The sequence below is a fragment of the Coregonus clupeaformis genome, unplaced genomic scaffold (assembly GCF_020615455.1).
Source record: "Coregonus clupeaformis isolate EN_2021a unplaced genomic scaffold, ASM2061545v1 scaf0087, whole genome shotgun sequence".
Classification (NCBI taxonomy): domain Eukaryota; kingdom Metazoa; phylum Chordata; class Actinopteri; order Salmoniformes; family Salmonidae; genus Coregonus; species Coregonus clupeaformis.
The window spans coordinates 546,599-569,782 of record NW_025533542.1 but is presented as its reverse complement, the minus strand read 5'-3'; the positions used below and the strand labels follow the sequence as shown (position 1 = coordinate 569,782).

The window sequence follows — 23,184 nt, the reverse complement described above, 5'->3', positions numbered from 1 at the left end:
TTCAGCTGCCCAGAGAAGAGGCTACTCTGGAGAATGTTTTTGATGAATGGAGAGTGGATTATCTACTTTACACACAGTCTCAAAGCTGTCATCAAGGCAAAGGGTGGCTATTTGAAAAATCTCAAATATATTTTGATTTGTTTAACACTTTTTTGGTTACTACATGATTCCATGTGTTATTTCATAGTTTGGATGTCTTCACTATTATTCTACAATGTAGAAGATAGTAAAAAAATAAAGAAAAACACTTGAATGACTAGTTGTTCTAAAACCTTTGACCGGTAGTGTAAACACCTGGCACGGTGAGAACAGAGGATTCCCCTTTATTGCATTTTTACCACAAGCCAATGTGACCACATCACAGAAGCTCTCGCCATTCAAACTTCCTGCCAGTTCGTTGTGAACGCTTTTAGCCTATTTTATATCCAGCAAGCAAGAGCAAGGTGCTTCTTTCCAGATCATATACATTTTTTTAATTGCTCAGAATAAGTGACCGAACTACAGTATTTTTAGGGAAGGGTATAACATGTCTAAAGTGCTGAAAGTTTCCAAAAGCACAGTGGTCTCCATCATTGGGAAATATGGGACGACCCAGGCTCCGCCTAGAGCTGGCCATCTGACCAAACTGAGCAACCGGGCAAGAAGGACCTTGGTCAGGGAGGTGACCAAGAACCCAATGACCACTCTGACAGAACTACACTGTTCCTTGGCTGAGATGGGAGAACCTGCCAGAAGGACAACAGTCTCTAGAGCGCTTCACCAAATCTGGGCTTTATGGGAGAGTGGCCAGACGGAAGCCACTCCTGAGGAAAAAGGCGCATGACATCCCGCTTGGAGTTTGTAAAAAGGCATGTGAAAAGACTCTGAGAGCATAAGGCAAAATATTATGTGGTCTGATGAGACAACAATTTAACCATTTGGCCTGGATGCAAAGCTCTAATGTCTGGAGAAAAAACAGCTCATCACCCGTTGAACACCATCCCTACCGGGAAGCATGGTGGTGGCAGCATCATGCTATGGGATGCTTTTCAGCGGCAGGGACTGGGAGACTGGTAAGGATAGAGGGAACAATAAATGGAACCAAATTAGGGCTGACCCCATTTAGTCTACTGGTCGATTGTTTGGTCGATAGGTTGTTGGTCGACCGAGATTTCTTTAGGTGTGCAGTCACAAATAGTTTTTTTTCATGGTGCACAAGACATCTGCCTGATTCAAGCCTGTCTCAGTGGACTAATCCTTTCCCAAGGCCACTGGATGGCACAGTCCAACACTCTAAATTGAACATTGTAAATGATTATATTATGTAAGAATAATGGTGCAACACTAATAAATATATTATTTTATAACAAATGGTTCTAAAACGTAATCTTCTGCGCGCCTTTGAATTGACGCCTTTTCCTAGACCATGTTGCTATGAGAATAATAGTGAAGTTAACCATCATATTGGTGTTAAGAACAATGCGGCGGAGGTAGCAGCATAATGAGGAGGTGAGGAAACAGCCCTTGCTTTAATTGTCTAAGAAAATTAAGGGGAGAATGTATGCACTCACTAACTGTAAGTCGCTCTGGATAAGAGCGTCTGCTAAATGACTAAGATGTAAATAACAGACATTCTAGTATTACTTATAATTTGTTTGTTTACACTGTTCCAAACGGGCAGAAAAATAATATTGTAATCTAACAGCACCTGTTTGTCATATAATATGCACGCAGCTCTCGCTCCTATCCCCTCCTTATGCAGGCAGCTCTCGCTCCTATCCCCTCCTCCTCCTATCCCCTCCTCCTCCTATCCCCTCCTAGCCCCTCCTTTTCCTAGATCTCCTGCTTCTTGTTGTTATTGTTACAATTATTATGATCGTCATTATGATTATTACAATTATTATGATCATCAATATAATTATTACAATTATTATGATCGTCATTATGATTATTACAATTATTATGATCATCAATTAATTATTACAATTATTATGATCGTCATTATGATTATTACAATTATTATGATCATCAATATAATTATTACAATTATTATGATCATCATTATAATTATTACATTTACGTCATTTAGCAGACGCTCTTATCCAGAGCGACTTACAAATTGGTGCATTCACCTTATAGCCAGTGGGATAACCACTTTATAATGTTTTTGGGGGGTAGAAGGATTACTTTATCCTATCCCAGGTATTCCTTAAAGAGGTGGGGTTTCAAGTGTCTCCAGAAGGTGGTGAGTGACTCCGCTGTCCTGGCGTCGTGAGGGAGCTTGTTCCACCATTGGGGTGCCAGAGCAGCGAACAGTTTTGACTGGGCTGAGCGGGAACTGTGCTTCCGCAGAGGTAGGGGGGCCCGCAGGCCAGAGGTGGATGAACGCAATGCCCTCGTTTGGGTGTAGGGACTGATCAGAGCCTGAAGGTACGGAGGTACCGTTCCCCTCACAGCTCCGTAGGCAAGCACCATGGTCTTGTAGCAGATGCGAGCTTCAACTGGAAGCCAGTGGAGTGTGCGGAGGAGCGGGGTGACGTGAGAGAACTTGGGAAGGTTGAACACCAGACGGGCTGCGGCATTCTGGATGAGTTGTAGGGGTTTAATGGCACAGGCAGGGAGCCCAGCCAACAGCGAGTTGCAGTAATCCAGACGGGAGATGACAAGTGCCTGGATTAGGACCTGTGCCGCTTCCTGTGTAAGGCAGGGTCGTACTCTCCGAAAGTTGTAGAGCATGAACCTACAGGATCGGGTCACCGCCTTGATGTTAGCGGAGAACGACAGGGTGTTGTCCAGGGTCACGCCAAGGCTCTTCGCACTCTGGGAGGAGGACACAAAGGAGTTGTCAACCGTGATGGCGAGATCATGGAACGGGCAGTCCTTCCCCGGGAGGAAGAGCAGCTCCGTCTTGCCAAGGTTCAGCTTGAGGTGGTGATCCGTCATCCACACTGATATGTCTGCCAGACATGCAGAGATGCGATTCGCCACCTGGTTATCAGAAGGGGGAAAGGAGAAGATAAGTTGTGTGTCGTCTGCGTAGCAATGATAGGAGAGGCCATGTGAGGATATGACAGAGCCAAGTGACTTGGTGTATAGCGAGAATAGGAGAGGGCCTAGAACTGAGCCCTGGGGGAAACCAGTGGTGAGAGCACGTGGTGTGGAGACAGCTTCTCGCCACGCCACTTGGTTGGAGCGACCGGTCAGGTAGGACGCAATCCAAGAGTGAGCTGCGCCGGAGATGCCCAGCTCGGAGAGGGTGGAGAGGAGGATCTGATGGTTCACAGTATCAAAGGCAGCAGACAGGTCTAATTATTACAATTATTATGATCGCCATCAGTTCCAAGATGGCGTAGCAGTGCGGTCGTGTACTCTTGTGTGTCCGTGTAAATAGCCAGTTTTTCGCTTTTTTTTGTATTTTGTTGTATATATTCCACTATCACACTTTTAATCATTCTACTAAATATACTTTCCTGCAGGTTTATCTCCACTGTACTCATATCCTTCCATATCATTGTCTGTACATAATGCCCTGAATCTATTCTACAACGCCCGGAAATCTGCCCCCTTTAATCAATGTACCCAACGCACTAGAAGACCAGTTCTTAAAGCCTTTAGCCGTATCCTTATTCTAGTCCTCCTCTGTTCCTCTGGTGATGTAGAGGTTAACCCCTGCAGCCCCCAGTATCACTCCCCAGGCGCTATCATTTGTTGACTTCTGTAACCGTAAAAGCCTTGGCTTTTTGCATGTTAACATCAGAAGCCTCCTTCCTAAGTTTGAGTTATTCACAGCATTAGCACACTCCGCCAACCCTGATGTTCTAGCAGTGTCTGAATCCTGGCTTAGGAAGGCCACCAAAAATTCAGAAATGTCCATCCCCAACTACAACATTTTCCATCTAGATAGAACTGTCAAAGGGGGTGGAGTTGCAATATACTGTAGAGATAGCCTGCAGAGCTCTATCAAACTATCCAGGTCTGTGCCCAAACAGTTTGAGCTTCTACTTCTAAAAATCCACCTTTCCAGAAATAAGTATCTCACTGTTGCCGCTTGCTACAGACCCCCCTCAGCCCCCAGTTGTGCCCTGGACACCATATGTGAATTGCTTGCCCCCCATCTATCCTCAGAGTTCGTACTGCTTGGTGACCTAAACTGGGATATGCTTAACACCCCGGCCATCCTACAATCTAAACTAGATGCCCTCAATCTCACACAAATTATCAAGGAACCCACCAGGAACAACCCTAAATCCGTAAACATGGGCACCCTCATAGATATCATCCTGACTAATTTACCCTCTAAATACACCTCCGCTGTCTTCAACCAGGATCTCAGCGATCACTGCCTCATTGCCTGCGTCCGTAATGGGTCCGCGGTCAAACGACCACCCCTCATCACTGTCAAACGCTCCCTAAAACACTTTAGCGAGCAGGCCTTTCTAATTGACCTGGCCCGGGTATCCTGGATGGATATTGACCTCATTCCGTCAGTAGAGGATGCATGGATGTTCTTCAAAAGTGCTTTCCAGACTTGACTGCCCTTGACCAGCACAAAAACATCCTGTGGCGTACTGCATTAGCATCGAACAGCCCCCGCGATATGCAACTTTTCAGGGAAGTCAGGAATGAATATACACAATCAGTTAGAAAAGCAAAGGCTAGCTTTTTCAAACAGAAATTCAAAAACTCAAAAGTCCATGGAGAATAAGAGCACCTCCTCCCAGCTACCCACTGCACTGAGGCTAGGAAACACTGTCACCACCGATAAATCTACAATAATCGATAATTTCAATAAGCTTTCCAAGCTGGTCATGGGTGCACCTCAGCCACGCTCAAGGTCCTAAACGATATAATAACCACGATCGATAAAAGATAGTACTGTGCAGCCGTCTTTATCGACCTGGCCAAGGCTTTTGACTCTGTCAATCACCGCATTCTTATTGGCAGACTAAATAGCCTTGGTTTCTCAAATGACTGCCTCGCCTGGTTCACCAACTACTTCTCAGATAGAGTTCAATGTGTCAAATTGGAGAGCCTGTTGTCTGGACCTCTGGCAGTCTCTACGGGGGTGCCACAGGGTTCAATTCTCGGGCCGACTCTATTCTCTGTGTATATCAATGATGTCGCTCTTGCTGCTGGTGACTCTCAGATCCACCTCTATGCAGACGACACCATTTTGTATACATCTGGCCCTTCATTGGACACTGTGTTAACAAACCTCCAAACGAGCTTCAATGCCATACAACACTCCTTCCGTGGCCTCCAACTGCTCTTAAACGCTAGTAAAACTAAATGCATGCTCTTCAATCGAACGCTGCTTGCACCCGCCTGCCCGACTAGAATCACTACTCTCGGCGGGTCTGACTTAGAATATGTAGACAACTACAAATACCTAGGTGTCTGGTTAGACCGTAAGCTCTCCTTCAAGACTCACATTAAGCATCTCCAATCCAAAGTTAAATCTAGAATCAGCTTCCTATTTCGCAACAAAGCCTCCTTCACTCATGCTGCTAAACATGCCCTCGTAGAACTGACTATCCTACCGATCCTTGACTTCGGCAATGTCATTTACAAAATAGCCTCAAACACTCTACTCAGCAAATTGGATGTAGTCTATCACAGTGCCATGCGTTTTGTCACTAAAGCCCCATATACTACCCACCATTGTGACCTGTACGCTCTCGTTGGCTGGCCCTCACTACATATTCGTCGTCAAACCCACTGGCTCCAGGTCATCTATAAATCTCTTCTAGGCAAATCCCCGCCTTATCTTAGCTCATTGGTCACCATAGCAACACCCACCCGTAGTATGCGTTCCAGCAGGTATATCTCACTGGTCATCCCCAAAGCCAACACCTCCTTTGGCCGCCATTCCTTCCAGTTCTCTGCTGCAAATCACTGGAACGAACTATAAAAATCTCTGAAGCTGGAGACACTTATCTCCCTCACTATCTTTAAGCATCAGTTGTCAGAGCAGCTTACCGATCACTGCACCTGTACACAGCCCATCTGTAATTAGCCCACCCAACTACCTCATCCCCATATTGTTATTTACATTGTTATTTATTTTGCTCATTTGCACCCCAGTATCTCTATTTGCACATCATCTTCTGCACATCTATCACTCCAGTGTTAATACTAAATTGTAATTATTTTACACTATGGCCTATTTAATGCCTTACCTCCATAACTTACTACATTTGCACACACTGTATATAGATTTTCTATTGTGTTATTGACTGTACGTTTTGTTTATTCCATATGTAACTCCGTGTTTGTTGTTTTTATCGCACTGCTTTGCTTTGTCTTGGCCAGGTCGCAGTTGTAACTGAGAACTTGTTCTCAACTGGCTTACCTGGTTAAATAAAGGTGAAATAAAATAAATATGAGGGGGGGAAGACATCTTGGGCATCTGGCATGACCTCCTCCTTTAGGACCATCTGGCACCCGGAATATGTTATATAAGTTAAGATAGGAGATGGAGCCAGACACCTGCAGGAACCAACCTATGAACCATGCCTATGTAGCTTGTCTATGTAAGGAGTATATAAGAGATCTAACGGGATCCCCGACGGAGCTCACTTCAGACCGGTACTTTATGCATCTAAGTTTGACTGTGACCTCTCCAGCTTGCTGTTAATAAAGAATGATTCATTTAAGATTGACTTCAGGTGGTAATTTCCATGACAGGAGCTTTGGATAATTAGCCTAAACAATAAATAAACCGCAATTCACAAATACATGCAACTGTTTTTATTCTTTGCTGTAATAAAGGCTTGATATATATTTTTTAAATTGTATTTAGTGTTGTTTACACTGTTCCAATTGGTCAGAAAAAAAGATAGTATTGTAACCTAACAGCACCATAATACTCAGGCAACGCTCGCTCCTATACCCTCCTTTTTCTTGATCTCCAGTAGTTTCCACAACTAAGTCAATGGACCTTGATTAGTTTCATCTGACCAGAGTACCTTCTTCCATATGTTTGGGGAGTCTCCCACATGGCCTTTTGGCGAACACCAAACGCATTTGCTTTTTTTTTTTTCTTTAAGCAATGGCTTTTTTCTGGCCACTCTTCCGTAAAGCCCAGCTCTGTGGAGTGTACGGCTTAAAGTGGTCCTATGGACAGATACTCCAATCTCCGCTTTGCAGCTCCTTCAGGGTTATCTTTGGTTTCTTTGTTGCCTCTCTGATTAATGCCCTCCTTGCCTGGTCTGTGAGTTTTGGTGGGCGGACCTCTCTTGGCAGGTTTGTTGTGGTGCCATATTCTTTCCATTTTTTAATAATGGATTTAATGGTGCTCTGTGGGATGTTCAAAGTTTCAGATATTTTTTATAACCCAACCCTGATCTGTACTTCTCCAGAACTTTGTCCCTGACCTGTTTGGAGAGCTCCTTGGTTTTCATGGTGCCGCTTGCTTGGTGGTGCCCCTTGCTTAGTGGTGTTGCAGACTCTGGGGCCTTTCAGAACAGGTGTATATACAGCTCTGGAAAAAAATTAAGAGACCACTGCAAAATTATCAGTTTCTCTGGTTTTTACTATTTAAAGGTATGTGTTTGGGTAAAAATAACACTTTTGTTTTATTCTATAAACTACTGACAACATTTCTCCAAATTCCAAATATAAATATTGTCATTTAGAGCATTTATTTGCAGAAAATGACAACTGGTCAAAATAACAAAAAAAGATGCAGTGTTGTCAGACCTCGAATAATGCAAAGAAAATAAGTTCATGTTCATTTTTAAACAACACAATACTAATGTTTTAACTTAGGAAGAGTTCAGAAATCAATATTTGGTGGAATAACCCTGATTTTCAATCACAGCTTTCATGCGTCTTGGCATGCTCTCCACCAGTCTTTCACAATGATGTTGGGAGACTTTATGCCACTCCTGGCGCAGAAATTCAAGCAGCTCGGCTTTGTTTGATGGCTTGTGACCATCCATCTTCCTCTTGATCACATTCCAGAAGTTTTCAATGGGGTTCAGGTCTGGAGATTGGGCTAACCATGACAGGGTTTTATACTTTTCCTCATTAAATAAGATTTGGTTCAGGTGATCACCTAATCAGCACCTAATTCAGTAGAATGAGGAGTGCCTGTGTTGGAATTCAACAGACACTGGAATGGAATGGCTGTCATACATGTAGAGATGCTGATTTAAGAACAATTTGCAGTGGCCTCTTAATTTTTTCCACAGCTGTATACTGAGATCATGTGACAGATCATGTGACACTTAGATTGCACACAGGTGGACTTTATTTAACTAATTATGTGACTTCTGATGGTAATTGGTTGCACCATATCTTATTTAGGGGCTTCATAGCAAAGGGGGTGAATACATATGCACACACCACTTTTCTGTGATTGATTTCTTAGAATTTTTTTTAACAAGTTATTTTTTTCATTTCACTTCACCAATTTGGACTATTTTGTGTATGTCCATTACATGAAATCCAAATAAAAACCCATTTAAATTACAGGTTGTAATGCAACAAAATAGGAAAAACGGCAAGGAGGATGAATACTTTTGCAAGGCACTGTAGGGTGTTTTTATACATGGAAAAATACACATTTGAACATTTCAACCAATCGATTGGTCGAAAGAACAGACGACTCTCAGTCGACCAATTATTATTTTTGTCTGGAAAAGCCCTCAGCCAAATAAAGGCAAATTCTTGATGAGAACCTGCTTCAGAGTGCAAACGGCTGTAGACTGGGGTGGAGATTTACTTTCCAACAGGACGAGGACAAAGCAAACAGCCAAAGCCACGCTGGAATGCCTTTAGAACAAGAATGTGAAAGTCCTTGAGTGGCCCAGCAAAAGCCCAGACTTTAATCCCATTGAAAATCTGTGGAAAGACTTGACGATGGCTGTTCCACATCTAACTTAACAGAGCTTGAAAAAAGCTGCAAGGAAGAAGGTGCTTCTACAAAGTAATGACTCAAGGGTGTGAATACTTATGTAAATGAGATATTTCTGTATTTCATTTTCACTAAAATCACTCACATTTCAAAAACATGTTTTCACTGTCATTATGAGGTATTGTGTGTAGATGGGCGAGAGAAAAAAATGAATCCATTTTAATTCAGGCTGTAACAACAAAATGTGGAATAAGTCAAGGGGTATGAATACTTTCTGAAGGCACTGTAGGTGAGACAAGTTCACAACCATATCAGTCACAGTAAGTACATTTTCCCCCAGTAAATTAGTTATCATATATGTTTTTTCTACTTTTTGATGTATTGATGTTGTTTTGTTGTTGTTGTTGTTTTTAGTGCCGGTACAAGTGAGAAAAGACAGCCTGAATGACCTGAGTCACTGTTTTCATGGTCCTCCTCTTCCTCCTCCTTGATTTCTCTCTCCTCCTCCTTCTCCTCCTCCTCCTCCAGCTCCTTGACAATCACATTGAGTTCCAGTGTTTGACTGCAGTCTTCCAGCTTCACTGACACCATCTCTGGACCCCGCTGTGAGCTTCTCTGGGATAGAACATCACTACCAGAACCCGGTTCAGACATGGTAAGCTAAAGGTGGATCTAAAAGAGGATGCCCAAAGAGTTCAGGGGGATTTTCACAAACCGAGATCGTCGGAAAGCTCCAGAAAAGACAACAAAAATATATTTAACCTAAATAAGAAGAAAAAATAAGAAATAAGAAATTAAAGAAATATCAGAATGAGCTGTCAGAGTCCAGGATTTAAATACGGGTTGTGGACAATATATAAGTAGGAGAAGGAATGTACAGCAGTAGTTATATAAGATGAGCTATGTCCAGAATACAGTATGAACAGCAGTAGTTATATAGGATGAGCTATGTCCAGAATACAGTATGTACAGCAGTAGTTATATAGGATGAGCTATGTCCAGAATACAGTATGAACAGCAGTAGTTATATAGGATGAGCTATGTCCAGAATACAGTATGAACAGCAGTAGTTATATAGGATGAGCTATGTCCAGAATACAGTATGAACAGCAGTAGTTATATAGGATGAGCTATGTCCAGAATACAGTATGAACAGCAGTAGTTATATAGGATGAGCTATGTCCAGAATACAGTATGAACAGCAGTAGTTATATAGGATGAGCTATGTCCAGAATACAGTATGAACAGCAGTAGTTATATAGGATGAGCTATGTCCAGAATACAGTATGAACAGCAGTAGTTATATAGGATGAGCTATGTCCAGAATACAGTATGAACAGCAGTAGTTATATAGGATGAGCTATGTCCAGAATACAGTATGAACAGCAGTAGTTATATAGGATGAGCTATGTCCAGAATACAGTATGTACAGCAGTAGTTATATAGGATGAGCTATGTCCAGAATACAGTATGTACAGCAGTAGTTATATAGGATGAGCTATGTCCAGAATACAGTATGAACAGCAGTAGTTATATAGGATGAGCTATGTCCAGAATACAGTATGAACAGCAGTAGTTATATAGGATGAGCTATGTCCAGAATACAGTATGTCCAGAAGTAGTTACAGTGCATTCAGAAAGTATTCAGACCCCTTGACTTTTTCCACATTACAGCCTTATTCTAAAAATGGATTTATAGAAGGCCTAGCCAACATACACTGAACAAAAATATAAACACAACAGTGTTAGTCCCATATTTCATGACCTGAAATAAAAGACCCAAGAAATGTTCCATACGCACAAGGTGCTCCTGTGTAATGATAATGCTGTTTAGTCAGCTTCTTGATATGCCACACCTGTCAGGTGGATGGATTATTTTGGCAAAGGAGAAATACTCACTAACAGGGATGTAAACAAATTTGTGCACAAAATCTGAAGGGGAAAAAAAAAAAATTGTGCGTATGGAACATTTATGGGATCTTTTATTTCAGCTCATGAAACATGGGACCAACACTTTACACGTTGCTTTTACATTTTTGTTCAGTGTATGTTGGCTAGGCCTTCTATAAGTCAATCATTTCACCATATTAGATATGCTATAGGCTATGCAGAGCCGTGGTCGGGTCCATTCGGGTCCATCAGCTGTAGTTACATAGACCTGAGATCCGATGACAATCAAACCCACCCTGAAACGAGGGACAAGTTAGAATTTCAGACCCGAACGGGCCTGGGTCTCGGGTATATTCGGTTCACCTGGACCGTGAAGACCTCTAATTGAAATCCAAAGTTAAGAATATTTATTTAATGAGGCAAGTCAGTTAAGAACAAATTCGTATTTACAATGAGGGCCTACCCCGGCCAAACCCGGACGACGCTGGGCCAATTGTGCACCGCCTTATGGGACTCCCAATCACGGCCGGATTGTGATACAGCCTGGAATCGAACCAGGGTCTGTAGTGACGCGTCTAGCACTGAGATGCAATGCCATAGACGGCTGCGCCACTCGGGAGCCAAATACACACAATATGAGTGTATTGTTATGGCATGATCTGCTTGTAAACTATGTCAAATATTATCAACTATCCTTCAACTGAATTATAAATAAAAACAGTTCAAACGATCTGTGTAACGCCTCTTCTTCATTGAAAGTGTATTATGTTGGTAGATTGTCTTCATCGATGACAAGTCGTATAGTAACATCATGATAATAATTGATAAGGATAACAGATGTTATAAATAATAATAAATAATAGGTCATTTAGCAGACGCTCTTATCCAGAGCGACTTACAGGAGCAATTAGGGTTAAGTGCCTTGCTCAAGGGCACATCGAATTTTCATAGTCGCTTTAACCACAACTTCGGTTACTCCAACGCTGCACTGTTGGAATAATATAACATCACACTGCAGATAGAAATAGACTGTATTGATAGCGGTCTTGTGTTGGTTGAAAAATCTATTTGCATTTGTTTTGCCTGACTTCTTTCTGTCAGAGAGGCCAGCAAAACATGCACAGTGACTAAGCTGATATGACGCTCACGAACACTTCCTGCAGCATCTCATAATCCAGACCAAACGCACTCGGAAACTGGAGACATTTTTCTGCTTCCTCTACCAGATCTCACAATTTCCTCAAATTATTTTCAGCCAAACAATTAGATACAGGAAATCAGTTTCAGGTAACCTATTGCTAATTTCTAACATTTTAAAATGATGCTTGTAACACGGTCTGTAAACCAACGCATTCCATGATGAAACGGCAGTGGTTGCCGAGGCCTGGCTTTGTTGTTATTTTAGCTAGCTGTTAGCCAGTTAGCAAGCTAACTACACATTTCCTGTCCAACCCGTTTGTGTAGTTAGCTAGCTAACATGCTAACTTCATTTCAGGATCACGGTTGAAGTGTGACTTTTATTTAATAGTTAGCCAGCTGTCGTGTCATCGTGAGTAAAATGACTGTAGCGAGGAATTAGCTAGCTAGCTAACCGGCTGCTCATTGTTTAGCAACAGATAGGTTAGTTTATATAAAATATTTGGTTTAACGTTAGTTTTCTAGGTAACGTTAGATCGCTAGCAAAATTAGCTGGACTAACAGTTGCTAAACTACCCGGCTACCGGTTTATGCAAACAGCTAATCCCAACGCCTCGAACACGCCTACAGTGAAATTGCGCAAAATGGTACGCAGCATCATCTGGATGTGTGCAACAAAAGTTCTACCTTCAGTTACCATTTATGTCAAGCCTTCCACGTATACACTTTAATGCATACCTTCGATCAATTCAGCAAATGCACTGCCTATGCAACGCAATGCTGTAAGGCAAACGCAGCGTTACTTTGGAAACCCTTAATGATGACTCACCTAGCTTTATAGGGCCATAAGCAAACAAGAAAATGCTCATCCAGAAGCGGCGCACCTAGTGGTCGGTGATATTAATGCAGGAAAACTTATATCCGTTTTACTCTATACTCCTGATTCCTGTTTACAAGCAAAACTCAAACAGGAAGTAACGATGACACGCTCAATACGGAAGTGGTCGGATGAAACAGATGCTAAACTACAGGACTGTTTTTCTAGCACAGACTGGAATATGTTCCGGGATTCATCCGATGGAATTGAAGAGTTTACCAACTCAGGTTCGGCCTTCATTAATAAGTGCATCGATGACGTCGTCCCCACAGTGACCATACATACATATCCCAACCAGAAGCCATGGATTACAGGCAACATTTGCACTGAGCTAAAGGCTAGAGCTGCCGCTTTCAAGGAGCGGGACACTAATCCGGACGCTTATAAGAAATCCCACTATACCCTCAGACGAACCATCAAACAGGTAAAGCGTCAATACAGGACTAAGATTGAATCCTACTACACCGGCTCTGACGCTCGTCAGATATGGCAGGGCTTGCAAACTATCACAGATTACAAAGGGAAACCCAGCTGCGAGCTGCCCAGTGACGCGAGCCTACCAGACGACCTTTAAATAGGTTAACATTCACAAGGCTGCAGGGCCAGACGGATTACCAGGACATGTACTCAGAGCATGCGCTGACCAGCTGGCAAGTGTCTTCACTGACATTTTCAACAGCTCCCTGACCCAGTCTGTAATACCTATATGTTTCAAGCAGACCACCATAGTCCTTGTGCACAAGAACGAAAAGGTAACCTGTCTAAATGACTATCACCACGTAGGACTCACATCTCTAGGCTGGTCAAGGCTCACATCAACACCATCACCCCAGACACCCTGGACACACTCCAATTCCCATACCGCCCCAACAGTTCCACAAACAACCCAATCTCTATTGCACTCCACTCTGCCCTTTCCCACCTGGACAAAAGGAACACGTGAGAATGCTGTTCGTTGACTACAGCTCAGCGTTCAACACCATAGTGCCCTCCAAGCTCATCACCAAGCTAAGGGCCCTGGGATTAAACACCTCTCTCTGCAACTGGATCCTGGACTTCCTAACGGGCCGCCCCCAGGTGGTGAGGGTAGGCAACAACTCATCCGCAACGCTGAAACGCAACATGGGGTCCCCTCAGGGATCCGTGCTTAGTCCCCTCCTGTACTCCCACAACTCCAACACCATCATTAAGTTTGCGACTCAATTCCAGTTTTATTTTGTGACTCAATTCCAGTTTATCTGACAATCAAAGGTTGATTATCTACAAGGTTATGGTTGAATGACTGTTTTAATGTTTCACCAACTTGTGTTTTGGTATTGGTTATTGATTGTATACACTGAATTCGGAAAGTATTCAGACCCCTTCCCCTTTTCCACATTTTGTTACGTTACAGCCTTATTCTAAAATTGATTAAATAAATAAAAATCCTCATCAATCTACACATAATACCCCATAATGACAAAGCGAATACCGGTTTTTCGAAATGTTTGCAAATTTATTCTAAGTAAAAATCAGAAATACCTTATTTACACAAGTATTCAGACCCTTTGCTTTGAGACTCGGTATTGAGCCCAGGTGTATCCTGTTTCCATTGATTATCCTTGAGATGTTTCTACAACTACATTGGAGTCCACTTGTGTTAAATTTGATTGATTGGACATGATTTGGAAAGGCACACACCTGTCTATATAATGTCCCACAGTTGACAGTACATGTCAGAGCAAAAACCAAGCCATGATGTCAAAGGAATTGTCTGTGGAGCGCCGAGACAGGATTGTGTCAAGGCACATATTTGGGGAAAGGTACCATAAAATGTCTGCAGCATTGAAGGTCCCCAAGAACACAGTGGCCTCCATCATTCTTAAATGGAAGAAGTTTGAAACCACCAAGACTCTTCCTAGAGCTGACTGCCCGGCCAAACTGAGCAATCAGGGGAGAAGGGCCTTGGTCAGGGAGGTGACCAAGAACCCGATGGTCACTCTGACAGAGCTCCAGAGTTCCTCTGTGGAGATGGGAGAACCTTCCAGAAGGACAACCACCTCTCCAGCAGTCCACCAATCAGGCCTTTATGGTAGAGTGGCCAGACGGATGCCACTCCTCAGTAAAAGGCACATTACAGCCCACTTGGAGTTTCCAAAAGGCACCTAAAGGACTCAGATCATGAGAAACAAGATTCTCTGGTCTGATGAAACCAAGATTGAACACTTTGGCCCGAATGCCAAGTGTCTGGAGGAAACCTTGCACCATCCCTACGGTGAAGCATGGTGGTGGCAGCATCTTCCTGTGGGGATGTTTTTCAGTGGCAGGGACTGGGAGACTAGTCAGGATCGAGGCAAAGATGAACGGAGCAAAGTACAGAGAGATCCTTGATGAAAACCTGCTCCAGAGCGCTCAAGACCTCAGACTGGGGTGAAGGTTCACCTTCCAACAGGACAACGACCCTAAGCACACAGCCAAGACAACGCAGGAGTGGCATCGTGACAAGTCTCTGAATGTCCTTGATTGGCCCAGCCAGAGCCCGGACTTGAACCCGATCTAACATTTCTGGAGAGACCTAAAAATAGCTGTGCAGTGATGCTCCCCATCCAACCTGACAGCGCTTGAGAGGATCTGCAGAGAAGAATAGGAGACACTCCCCAAATACAGGTGCCAAGCTTGTAGCGTCATACCCAAGAACAATCGAGGCTGTAATCGCTGCCAAAGGTGCTTCAACAAAGTACTGAGTAAAGGGTCTGAATACTTATGTAAATGTTATTTTTCCGTTTTTAAAAATAAATAAATGTGCAAACATTTATAAAAACCTGTTTTTGCTTTGTCATTTTGGAGTATTGTGTATAGATTGATAAGGGGAAAATCGAGGCTGTAACGCTACAAAATGTGGAAAATGTCAAGGGGTCTGAAAACTTTCTGAATGCATTGACTATTAAAGACACCATACTGTTGCTCTTGTTTTGGTGTGTTGACGATCAAGACTCTCAACACTATACCACTGCTCCTAGTGGATGGACATTGTTCAACATTCTATTGTTCTTACACTTCATACGAATGGATGGAATTAAACCAAACAATTCTAAACTAGAGGCCTCCCAAGTGGCACTGCGGTCTAAGGCACTGCATCGCAGTGCTTGAGGCGTCACTACAGACCCGGGTTCAATCCCAGGCTGTGTCACAACCGGCCGTGACCGGGAGTCCCATAGGGCGGCGCACAATTGGTCCAGCATCTTCCGGGTTAGGGGACGGTTTGGCCTGGGGAGCTTTACTTGGCTCATCGCACTCCTTGTGGCGGGCCGGGCGTCTGCAGGCTGACTTCGGTCGTCAGTTGAGCAATGTTTCCTCCGACACATTGGTGCAGCTGGCTTCCGGGTTAAGCGGGTGGGTGTTAAGAAGCGCGGTTTGGAGGGTCATGTTTCGGAGGATGCATGACTTGACCTTTGCCTCTTCCGAGCCGGTTGGGGAGTTGCAGATGAGACAAGATCGTAATTGAATATCACGAAATTGGGGAGAAAAGGGGGTAAAATACAAAACAAATTAAAAATAAAACTACTTTTTAAATGATACAAAAACACATTTACTTGAATAACAGTAAATGACGGTTTGTGCTGTTTGCTGTCAGCAAACTTTGTGGAATATTTTTTTTTACAGTGATAATTCTGTGTATCGGCATCACTCTGTTACCTTGGAATTGCCCCTAATTCTAACACAAGAAAATGCTTGTGTTGCCTAATAGCCTGTAGGCAAATGTAGAAATAGGCTACTGAGGATGGGGTCGTAATTTCAATCACTGAGTGAATCAGATATTAATAATATGAATATAAAATGAATATGCTTGTGCTCAACAGACGTTTTTTTTTTTTTTACTTATAGCCTAATCTGAATGGCTGTTGCCGTCAAGCTTATATTTTTTTTAGGGAAAAGGGGTTTCTGCTGGACGGGATGTGGTTAGCTAGCTTAGATACATTTTTGTTGTATTTTCTGGAGCTATACCACGATCTAGGTTTGTGAAAATCACCCAGAACTCTTTGGGTCTCCTCTTTTAGATCCACCTCTAGCCTACCATGTCTGAACCAGGTTCTGTCTGTGAAGTTCCAGCCCAGAGGAGCTCACAGCGGGGTCCAGAGATGCTGACAGTGAAGCTGGGGGACTGCAGTCAAACAGTGGACTTCAATGTGATTGTCAAAGAGGAGGAGGAGGAGAGAGAAATCGATGAGGGGGAGGAGGAAGAGGGAAAGGAGGACAGGGACTCAGTTGACTCAGGTAAATTCAGGCTAACATCCTCTTTGGTTCAGAGAGGTAAACAGCCCAAAATAACTATTGATTTTCTGGTTCATTAAGAAATGTAAACTTAGATATGTTTTTGGTTGTTGAGTCAATTAGGCCATGCCAATTTCAAGCTTATCTTTCTCAAAAATAAAATGTTATTTCAGAATATTTAGGAAAGTTGTGAGGCGAGTGCCAAGACAAAAATGGCTACCAACCATTGCGCAATGCATTGTAATTTGACAATATCTGTGATGCAATGCAACAAGCCCCTTGCAAAGTATTTATTTCAATACTCTGTTAATCCAAATTAATGTTGAATCCTGCATTGTTGTTAAGCTAAAAGCTTTTTGTTCCTCTAAGTCTGTTTCTTACCCTATATATCTGTTCATATTCTTACAAAAGAGAGCCCCATCCCAGACTCAGTCAACAAGCCCAGTTCCACAGCATCAAGACTATCTGGACGTGGGAGTTACTTCTGCCCTCAATGTGAGAAGAGTTTCAGTTCCTCAACTATTCTAAGGAATCATCAAAGAGTACACACTGGAGAGAAACCTTTCCACTGCTCCACATGTGGGAAGAGTTTCAGTGAGAAAGTAAATCTTAAGAGACACGAGCGAGTACACAGTGGAGAGAAGCCTTACCACTGCACCCAATGTGGGAAGAGTTTTAATCATTCTGGAAGCCTTAAGGAACACCAAAGAATACATACAGGAGAGAAACCTTACCACTGCTCTCTTTGTAGCATGCGTTTCAGTCAGCCAGGAAGTCTTAAGAAACATCAGAGAATTCATACAGGGGAGAAACCTTACCACTGCCAACAGTGTGGAAAGAATTTTCGTTTTGCAGGAGACCTAAAGAATCATCAGAGATCACACAGTGGTGAGAAGCCTTACAACTGCTCTCAGTGTGGCGAGGGATTCACTCAGCTAAGACGTCTTAAAAGTCATCAGAGAATACACATTGGAGGGAACCCTGTCTGTGCTTTAAATGTGATTGTCAAAGAGGAGGAGGGTGAGAGGGACATCAAAGAGGAGGAAAAGAGAGAAGTTGAGGAAGAGGAGGACAATAGTCATGTAGTTGACCCAGATAAATCAAGACTACCTGGCCATGGTCGTTACCCCTGCCATCAATGTGGGAATAGTTTCCATTCCTCAAGTAATCTAAAGAATCATCAAAGAGTACACAGTGGAGAGAAGCCTTACCACTGCTCTCAGTGTGGCGAGGGATTCACTCAGCTAAGACGTCTTAAAAGTCATCAGAGAATACACATTGGAGGGAACCCTGTCTGTGCTTTAAATGTGATTGTCAAAGAGGAGGAGGGTGAGAGGGAAGTCAAAGAGGAGGTAAAGAGAGAAGTTGAGGAAGAGGAGGACAATAGTAGTGTAGTTGACCCAGATACATCAAGACTACCTGGGCGTGGTCGTTACCCCTGCCATGAATGTGGGAAGAATTTCCGTTCCTCAAGTAATCTAAAGAATCATGAAAGAGTACACACTGGAGAGAAGCCTTACCACTGCTCCAAATGTGGGAGGGGTTTCAGTGAGAAGGTAAACCTTAAGAGACATGACAAAGTACATAGTGGAAAGAAGCCTTATCATTGCACCCAATGTGAGAAGAGCTTCAATTATTCAGGAAGCCTTAAGGAACATCAGAGAATACATACAGGGGAGAAGCCTTACCACTGCTCTCTTTGTGGGAAGAGTTTCAGTCAGCCAGGAAACCTTAAGAAACATCAGAGAATACATACAGGGGAGAAGCCTTACCACTGCTCTCTTTGTGGGAAGCGTTTCAGTCAGCCAGGAAACCTTAAGAAACATCAGAGAATACATACAGGGGAGAAGCTTTACCACTGCTCTCAGTGTGGGGGTGGATTCACTCAGCTAAGAAGTCTTAAAAGACATGAGAGAATACACATTGGAGAGAAGTCTGCCTGTGCGTTCAATGTGATTGTCAAGGAAGAGGAGGAGGAGGATGAGGAGGAGGAGGAGGGAAAAGAGGAAGAAGTTGAGGGAGAGGAGAGTGACGTGAAATAAAGGTGAAGTGAGGATACATAGCTAACTCTATAGGTATGGAAATTCACACCTATCCTTGCAATGGCGTATTCTGTGACAGCATGGTCATGGGCAGCACCGTTGAGGGCTAGCTTCATCTTCTTTTACTTCTATGAGTGTATTGGAACTTCACAAATGAACTCAACTTGAATACCACCACCTAATGTGCTGGAGTGTGTGCCTAAACCCTGGATAGCACCACAATACACATCAAAATGCAATGAACACATTCAACTACACATTCATATAAACATTAATATACAAGAAACACATTAAACTACACATTCACACATTCATACTACACATTTTATACATGATTCTAATATACACGTTATAATATTCTGAACAAGATAGCACCACCTAATGTGCTGTAGTGTGTATATTCTGAACAGGTACAAAGTCAAGGCTGGTGTTTTACTGCTACCTGCAGTTATGGAATGTTAGCGCAGGGTGTAATTCATTGGTTGACCCCCTCCTGTTGACCTGGATGGAATTATGCGATCCTTCCTTAACACATAGTAAGTCCCACCCAGTTGACCACTTCAAAATGGTGAAAACCCTCAATGGTGCTGCCCATGCTAAAACAAGCTTTGTCCAGGTGCGCCCTCTATCCACCTCTATGGCTAACGCACACAGGAGGCTCCCAGTGTGGGAGGAGCTTCTGTCAGGTAGGAGAGCGTCATCAGAAAATACATTTCTCCAATGGGAAATATATTGTTCAATAAAGCATGGGATATACCGTATATCTGTATCTGGGCTGTGTTCTGGTTGCATGCGTGCTACATCTTCGACTGCACTCCAACTACTCCAGGTGGCTCACAGATTCAGGCCAGTTATTCAATCAGATTGCGGATGGTCATACAGCATGCAATGACACTCTAGACGATTCTGTGCTTCCAACTTTGTGGCAACAGTTTGGAGAAGGCCCTTTCCTGTTTCAGCTTGACAATGCCCCTGTGCACAAAGCGAGGTCCATACTGAAACGGTTTGTCGAGATCGGTGTGGAAGAACTTGACTGCACAGAGCCCTGACCTCAACCCAATCGAACACCTTTGGGATGAATTGGAACGCCGACTGCGAGCCAGGCCTAGTCGCCCAACACCAGTGCCCGACCTCACTAATGCTCTTGTGGCTGAATGGAAGCAAGTCCCCACAGCAATGTTCCAACCTCTAGTGGAAAGCCTTCCCAGAAGAGTGGAGGCTGTTATAGCAGCAAAGGGGGGACCAACTCCATATTATTGCCCATGATTTTGACGAGCAGTATTGTATTTTGGCCATGTATTGTATCTTCCTCCATTTTTTTTACTGCAAAATATAGAAACGCGCCATTTTCACATATGTTGATGTTGGGGTGGTGCTGGAGATGATGAATATGTAGTAGAATTTGTTAGAAATGTCCCTTTAAAGTAACGTATGCCCATGTACATGACTAAAATGTAAATGTAGTCGAATCTTTTTGAAATCTCCCTTTAAAGTAACATATAATACATTACTAAACTTTTAATGTAAAACAGTTCACAGTAGCATATTCTATATAGGCCTTGAGCTGAATACTTGGGCTGAGTGTCCCAAATGGCACCCTATTCCCTCTGTAGTGCACTACTTTAGACCTTGAGCCCTATGGAGTATTCTATTGAATACAAAGTAAGCCCATAGAATCAGTATGAAAGAATTCAGTTATAAATATTTATAAAGTCAACACAGTACAGTTATAAAGTCCATAGAATCAGTATGACAGAATTCAGCTGTGAATATTTTTTATACATGATTCAACTCAGTAGAAGGGCTGGTTTGTATTGACATATAGTGTATTGTTATGTCATGATCTGGATGGAACCTGTGTTTAAAATATTGTAAAGAATCCATTAATTGAATAATAAATGCAAACAAACTGTAATCTTCTTCTTCATTGAAGGTGGATGATGTTGGTAGATTGTCTTTATCCATGAAAAGTCAGTATTGTATCATAGTGATAATAAATCATAAGAATAAGAGAAGCTAAACACTTCATTGTTGGAATAATATAACATCACCCTGCAGGTAGCTGAAGATAGAAATGGGCTTTCTTGTTTTAGTTTATAAAAGCTATTTGCATTTATTTTATGGAGTGGCTGCTGTTCTGGATTTTCTGGGACTCGTATTTTCCGGATAAAATATACAGAGCATTCTGCGCATGTGTAGGATTATCTACTTTACACACAGTCTCTGATCTACTCGTTCAGGATTATCTACTTTACACACAGTCTCTGCTCTACTCGTTCAGGATTATCTACTTTACACACAGTCTCTGCTCTACTCGTGTAGGATTATCTACTTTACACACAGTCTCTGCTCTACTCGTTCAGGATTATCTACTTTACACACAGTCTCTGCTCTACTCGTGTAGGATTATCTACTTTACATACAGTCTCTGCTCTACTCGTGCAGGATTATCTACTTTACACACAGTCTCTGCTCTACTCGTTCAGGATTATCTACTTTACACACAGTCTCTGATCTACTCGTTCAGCTGCCCAGAGAAGAGGCTACTCTGGATAATGTTTTTGATGAATGGAGAGTGGATTATCTACTTTACACACAGTCTCTGCTCTACTCGTACAGGATTATCTAATTTACACACAGTCTCTGCTCTACTCGTTCAGGATTATCTACTTTACACACAGTCTCTGCTCTACTCGTTCAGTATTATCTACTTTACACACAGTCTCTGCTCTACTCGTTCAGGATTATCTACTTTACACACAGTCTCTGCTCTACTCGTTCAGGATTATCTACTTTACACACAGTCTCTGCTCTACTCGTTCAGGATTATCTACTTTACACACAGTCTCTGCTCTACTCGTTCAGTATTATCTACTTTACACACAGTCTCTGCTCTACTCGTGTAGGATTATCTACTTTACACACAGTCTCTGATCTACTCGTTCAGCTGCCCAGAGAAGAGGCTACTCTGGATAATGTTTTTGATGAATGGAGAGTGGATTATCTACTTTACACACAGTCTCTGCTCTACTCGTACAGGATTATCTAATTTACACACAGTCTCTGCTCTACTCGTGTAGGATTATCTACTTTACACACAGTCTCTGATCTACTCGTTCAGGATTATCTACTTTACACACAGTCTCTGCTCTACTCGTTCAGTATTATCTACTTTACACACAGTCTCTGCTCTACTCGTGTAGGATTATCTACTTTACACACAGTCTCTGCTCTACTCGTTCAGGATTATCTACTTTACACACAGTCTCTGCTCTACTCGTTCAGGATTATCTACTTTACACACAGTCTCTGCTCTACTCGTTCAGTATTATCTACTTTACACACAGTCTCTGATCTACTCGTGTAGGATTATCTACTTTACACACAGTCTCTGATCTACTCGTTCAGCTGCCCAGAGAAGAGGCTACTCTGGATAATGTTTTTGATGAATGGAGAGTGGATTATCTACTTTACACACAGTCTCTGCTCTACTCGTACAGGATTATCTAATTTACACACAGTCTCTGCTCTACTCATGTAGGATTATCTACTTTACACACAGTCTCTGCTCTACTCGTTCAGGATTATCTACTGAGATGGTGGTACGGCTTTTTACCATATTCCATGGAACCCTTTTGCCAAGAAATCTTTCAGCCCCAGGAACCGCTCCGCCACAACCACAATGATTTCTATCTTCCTAGATATTTTCCCCATCTTGGCAGTTCCATTAATCACCATTGCTATAAAGGCCACAAAGTCCTTAACCTTTTTAAAATGTAAGGATCATCTTGTTGAAAAGCAACCCCTGCATCCTGCATTGAAGGCTTATCTACCACCATGGACTCTTCACTGGCCACTTTAAGAAATGGAACACTAGTCACTTTAATAATGTTTACATATCTTGCACTACTCATCTCGTATGTATATACTGCATCCTATTCTATAATATTCTACTGTATCTTAGTCCATGCCGCTCTGTCATTGCTTGTCCATATATGTATATATTCTTAAATTCCATTCCTTACTAGTTTTGTGTGTATTGGGTATATGTTGTGAAATTGTTAGATATTACTTGTTAGATATTACTGCACTGTCGGAGCTAGAAGCACAAGCATTTCGCTACACCCGCTATAACATCTGCTAAACAC

At 42.6% G+C, this 23,184-nt stretch overlaps 1 protein-coding gene across 3 annotated transcripts in view; it reads left to right on the top strand.

Annotated features, from left to right (window-relative positions):
• LOC121557810 (zinc finger protein 345) overlaps positions 1-20,007 on the top strand; it is a 53,270-nt gene extending 33,263 nt beyond the window's left edge. Inside the window, exons 1-3 of one of the 3 annotated variants that reach the window (XM_045213197.1) lie at positions 11,902-12,016; positions 16,827-16,997; positions 17,406-20,007. In XM_045213197.1, the coding sequence (XP_045069132.1) occupies positions 16,862-16,997; positions 17,406-19,036 (1,767 nt within the window). In that variant the 5' untranslated portion in view covers positions 11,902-12,016; positions 16,827-16,861 and the 3' untranslated portion in view covers positions 19,037-20,007. Of the gene's footprint in view, positions 1-11,901; positions 12,017-16,780; positions 16,998-17,405 lie in introns of those variants that run through there. The other 2 variants (XM_041871280.2, XM_045213196.1) reach the window with 2 other exon arrangements.
• The last annotated feature ends 3,177 nt before the right edge of the window (positions 20,008-23,184 follow it).